At 57.4% G+C, this 5,273-nt stretch overlaps 1 protein-coding gene across 1 annotated transcript in view; it reads right to left on the reverse strand.

Moving 5' to 3' along the window:
* The window catches only part of LOC112483188 (granulocyte-macrophage colony-stimulating factor receptor subunit alpha-like), a 16,476-nt gene extending 11,763 nt beyond the window's left edge, over positions 1 to 4,713 (reverse strand). Inside the window, exons 1-2 of the mRNA XM_025049764.1 lie at positions 4,690 to 4,713; positions 5 to 168 (exon numbers count right to left, since the gene is read on the reverse strand). Of these exons, the coding sequence (XP_024905532.1) occupies positions 5 to 168; positions 4,690 to 4,713 (188 nt within the window). The remainder of the gene's footprint in view (positions 1 to 4; positions 169 to 4,689) is intronic.
* Between the last annotated feature and the right edge of the window lie 560 nt (positions 4,714 to 5,273).

Genomic DNA, 5,273 nt, shown 5'->3' on the forward strand with positions numbered 1-5,273 from the left:
GCACCGTGGCCCAGCTCGGAGGCCGGCGGAGGCGGCGTCACCTGGGTTCTCGAAGGCCAGCACGTGCTCGAACACGTCCCCGTCAGCCGTCACGTTCACCGTCAGGGTGGCGCCTCTGTGCAGCACGGAGTTTGGAAAGAGGCAGAAGTAGGTGTTGTCCGCCGAGACCTGCAAGCGAGCGGCAAGGTCAAGGGCACACACGCCACCTGCGGCTCGGGCTCCCTCGAACCCAACCCAGTCCCGCGGCCGTTCAGGGGGCCCCTGGGGCCAACCGGACTCGCGCTGTTCCGAGCCGTCTGCGACTGGGCCCTGCCTTGGCCGTTCTGGCAAAGAACCCCGCTCGACCCGATCGCTGAGACCCGAAATCTTCGCTTCTGCAGCGGATCAGAGTGTGTCAGCTCCAAGAGGCCACTTCAGCCTAAAGATTACTTTGAGCGGAAGGCTCCTGAGGGACAGCAGACACACGTCCTCCGCCCTCGCCCGGGCCGTCGACAGCCGGCGTAAACGTCCCCTTGGGGAGGCGTCCCCCCCATTCCCGCTTCCGACCCGGAAGGCAGACTCGGCCTTATCACCAGGGACAATTCTAGACGCTTGTGAGCCCAGGGACGGCACCCAAAGGAATCTACGTGCCGAGCTTCTCTAAAACGCCGCCTCCGCCAGCGTCCCAAACAGTCACCTCCCGCCGTCTGCCGTCCCTTCCGTGGTGGACTCACTGTCTACACATTTCTTGCTGTTTGCTACAAACAGCATAAAAACCCCAAAGCCGCTCCCGCCAGGTCTTTGCGTCTTCACGATTCTCCGAGGAAGGCCTCCAACATCGAATAAGAACCATATGCTTTCGCTCCCCCCAATCTGTCTTTTGTTAGTTTAATTTGCAAGGCCCCGTCACTGAACCTCAGAGGGGAGAGGAAAGGTTTTTTCCTCCCTTTCAATACCAATCCCAGTTCCTCCCGGGAACGTCCATTCCTCTACCTTCTCGACCGGCCCACGGGCTGTAACTCCCCAGCTGGCCCTGTTGAATGCAGACTTAAGTTCCATCTCTCCTCCAGGACAATAGTCTTGAATAAAGTCTTTCCTGCGCGTTTGACGTGTCCGGGGCATTTCTTCTTCGACACCCCCAGGCCCACTGAGCCAGCACCTGCTTTTCGTGACGTGTCTGGGGTGCATCTGGCTATCAGTGTTGGACGCGCTCTGGGCTGGGCGACCAGGCCTAACTCTGCCTCTTCCATGACCCGTCTGGAAGGTTCATAGAGGCAGGAAAAGGGGAGAACGCTGGGCCCTGCACGGTGGGAGCCTCCGTCGGCGATGGGAAACGGGGGGCCTTAGTCCATCCAGGCGGCATCTCTGGATCCCACAGACTGAGCAGCTTCAGTAACAGACACTTATATGTCACAGTTCTGGACGTTGCACGTCCCCGCTCAGAGGCGAGCTGGCCCAGTGCGTGCTCAGGGCCCCCTCCTGGTTCCCAGGTGGCGTCTGGTCATGGTGCGCTCACGGGGGAGGGGCGAGGGAGCTCTGTGGGGTCCCTTCCACAAAGGGCGGCGAGCCCCTTACTTTGTGTTTTGTTGGTTTAATTTGCAGGCCCCCAGCACCGAACCCAGGAGGGTTCACGACCGCCGGCGTGAGCTCGTCAGCTCCCCCAGGCCCCGCCTGCTGACACCGTCACACTGGGACTTAGGGTTCAACATGCGAACTCTTGGGGACATAATCATCCAGTCTAGAGCAGCTCCTCCCAGCCGCCCCACGGGGCAGAGGCCGAACTGAGCGTCTCTCATCTCCCTGCACTGCCAACAGAGCCCACCGCGACCCCACGCGGGAGCCGCCGCTGCCTGCAGCTGGGGGCCCCGGAGCTCGCCCTGAACCCGCACGCTCCATGCCGCCCAGGGCGTCAACCAAAGGCTCCTCGAGCCCCTGGCAGGTCCCACAGCGCAGACGTGTTTCCTCCAGGACCTCCTTGAAGTGTGAGCATGAAGGAAGGTCACATCCCCTCTCCCAGCAGGAGTCCCAGGGCGTGGACCTGACCGTTCCTGTCCCCTGAGTCCTCACTGCAAAATTCAGGCGTCAAGATGCGAGCGAGTTAGTGATGTCACCTCGAGTGCGTGAATGCAACGGGTCGTCGGCAGCTCGCTCCCCCAGAGGCTGAGACTCTGCCCTCTGTCTTCACGGTCACTCAGCCAGACGCCTGGGACGCACATCATGGCTGCTGTGAGAGAAGGAACACGCACACGGACAGCGGCCGTGTCACCGACAAAATAAACCCCCGAGCCACGACCTGCAGTGACCGGCCCACCAAGCCAGCCTGCCGTACAAGGCGGGTTTGCAGGAAGCCAGACCCTGGCGTCACCAGACCTCGGGTGACAATATAGGAAGCTCAACAAGAACTTTCGCCACCACTGGCCCACGGCGGCCCGGACTTGGATAATAGCTGAGAATCTCCTGCATTTTGTCAACGCTTGCAACGTAGTGGTCACACGCCACCCCAGAACATGTCACGTCGGCGTCAAGATGGTTTTGAGCTGGAGGCCACCTCTGACTAAACGCGACTGTTCTGACAAGTGAGGGCTCGTGTCCCCTCCCTCGCTGGGGAGTTTCACAGCCAAGGAGAGTCAGCGGTAGGACGGAGCTGCTCAGACACACCCGTGGAACATGAACCCCCTTTGTGTGTCCTGGCACAGTTGATTGTGCTTTGTCAAAAGCGGCATATAAACTCTCAAGCTAACGGCTTCCGCATGTGTGTCTGTGGGTGGGGGGCGCTCCGTTCTTTCCGTGAAGGTCCCACCCATGCCATGTAAAGATTTTAACACCCGAGAAAATGTGTATGCCTTTTCTCCAGAAAATCTATCTTTTTTAGCGTCCGTCTAATTTGCACACCCCCGCCCACGGAACCTAAGAGTGTAGATGGAAGTGTTCTTCCCGTCCCTTGTCTGTCTCAGTTTGAGACTCTGGTAAACGGAAGTGACAGTGGCCGACCCCTCGCCAGGGCCAGGTTTGAAGAAACGGCCTCTGCTCGTTCTCACTTGGCTGCCTTTCTGTGTGTCCATGAGTTTAATGCTCGCTGGGAAGTAAAATGCTTTTCCTCGTCTTGCAGCGTGTGGAAGGCTGCTGTGGGCTGGAAGGCGATTTTGTTTCTTCATTCTGCTTCCCCTCAAGTGTGCCGGGATGGAGATGGGGTTCGGGGAAGCCCAGATCTCTAGGGATTCCGGAGAGTGTGGCCAGGCCTGCAGGCGGGGGTCTGGGCGCCCGCTTCCTTCCTGGCGGGGGGTTCTGGAAGCATCCAGGCAACAATGGAGAAATCACGCGTCCCCACCCCCTCTCCCTGACCGTGCCACGACCGCGTCCTAGAGACAGAGATAGGACACGTTCTCTTTCCATTTCTAGAGAAACTTTCTTAGGAAAAGGATTTCCTCCCCATGCACACGCAAAAAAAAAAAAAAAAAGTTGCTCAGAAACCCTAAAACAAAGGAAAACATGTATTTTTGAAATTGAAACCAAGAAGGAGAGATGATGGGAAATGCAGGGAGAGCCGGCTGGACGCAGCTCCTGAGAGGAGCACGTCCCAGTCAGCCAAGTCGGAAAGAATTTCTTCGGACAGCCAGGCAGAAGGTCCACGGCCTACACAAGGATCAGGGGGATTCGAGGCCCTGAAGCTGCCAACGGAAGCCAGCCGGGGGGCGGCTCCTGCCGAGTTTTGACGGGGGGAATTTTTGAAAAGCAGTTTTGATACGGTCAGGCCGTGTGGGCGGCCAAGCTGAGGACCACGGGACCCTCCAAAGTCAACGAGGGCTCGTGAGAACCTACAGACAATGCGCCGTGAGGGGGAGCCGCCACCAAAGGGACAGGAAGTGACCCCTGCCGCTTATCCTGTGCAGACGCGCCCTGGCCTGCCAGGAGGTTTTGTGTCCGCAGTTATTTATATTTCTGTGCTTCGGCTTTAAAAAAAAAAAAAAAAGTTTAATTTTTGTATCGTGATCAAATACACATAACATAAAATTTCCCATTTTAACCTTTCAAGTGTACGAGCCAGGGGCATGAAGCATGTTCACAGCGTTGCGTAAACGTTATCTCTATTTCCAGGACATTCTCGTCGCCCCAAAAGGAGACCGCGTGCCCATGCGTGGTCACTGCCGTGCCCGGCCCCCGGCCCCCGAGAACACTAACTGCTTCCCGTGTGCGTGGACGCCACGTCGATGGCGTCACGCACCGTGAGCTTCCGTGTCTGCCTCGCTCACCGAGCGTCACGGTATCCAGCTCCATCTGTGTTGGCGCGAGGGTCAGAGCTTCATGCCTTTCCACGGCAGGACAGGAGACTTTATTTTTAGTTCTATTTTCCACGTGGCATCTTCCCCCTGAATCCCTACTTGGACTGAGACCAAATGAGGAACCAGGAGACGGAGCAGGGGGCAGTGGACATGGCAGGGGTGTGACCACATGACATCAACCCCCACCGGCGCAACGCTGAGTGTCAAATGCTGGTCATAAGCCTGGTCACACGAAACAATGACACGAAAGGAAAAAATAGATTATCTAAAGGAAAAAAAAAGCAAGCACATCGATATCCTGTCGCCTGAACCCGAGGTTTCAGGGCAAAGGGCCGCCGAGCGGACGGGAAGGGAAGGTGCACGGCGTCCGGCCACGTGGCCGGCCTAGCGGGAGCGGACGCAGGAATCACGGGCATTCGGGTTTCCTCACAATGAAGAGAAACTCGAGCGGCATTAACGCGCACTATACGCGGGCCAGACCTAACGAGGGAGGCCAACACGCAATGGTGGTACGGCTCCCCGTCTGAGTGCAGGGGCGTGGCTCCAGGACACCCCATTCCCGAAATCCAGCGGGGCTCACGCCGATGACAGAGAACAGCATCGTATTTACAGATAGCCTTTGACCATCCTCCCGCAGACCTTAAATCACCTCTGGGCTGCTTAGCACCCTGGATACAATGTAAATACTGTGAAAACGCTTGTGACTCTGCATCGTCTCACGAATAATGGGAGGTCTGACCGTGTTCCGCGGACTACACAGTCGCGATGTAACATTCGCTGACTACAGAACAAGGACGTAACATTTATCTTGATTATTGAATCAGCGAAAAGAGAGAACGCACGATTCTGTGTCTACAAGACCGATGAAACAGGCCACGTTGCCAATAACATAAACGGATCCACTTTGTCCACGCATAAAAAGGGGCCCAGATTCCACTAAAGACGACACCCTAGCAGGGTGGCTTAGGGGAGTGGGGACGCCCTGAGGGCAGAGGCAGGCCAGGTCCCCCGGGA

The sequence above is a fragment of the Pteropus alecto genome, unplaced genomic scaffold, assembly GCF_000325575.1.
Source record: "Pteropus alecto unplaced genomic scaffold, ASM32557v1 scaffold96, whole genome shotgun sequence".
In the NCBI taxonomy this organism is placed as follows: Eukaryota; Metazoa; Chordata; class Mammalia; order Chiroptera; family Pteropodidae; genus Pteropus; species Pteropus alecto.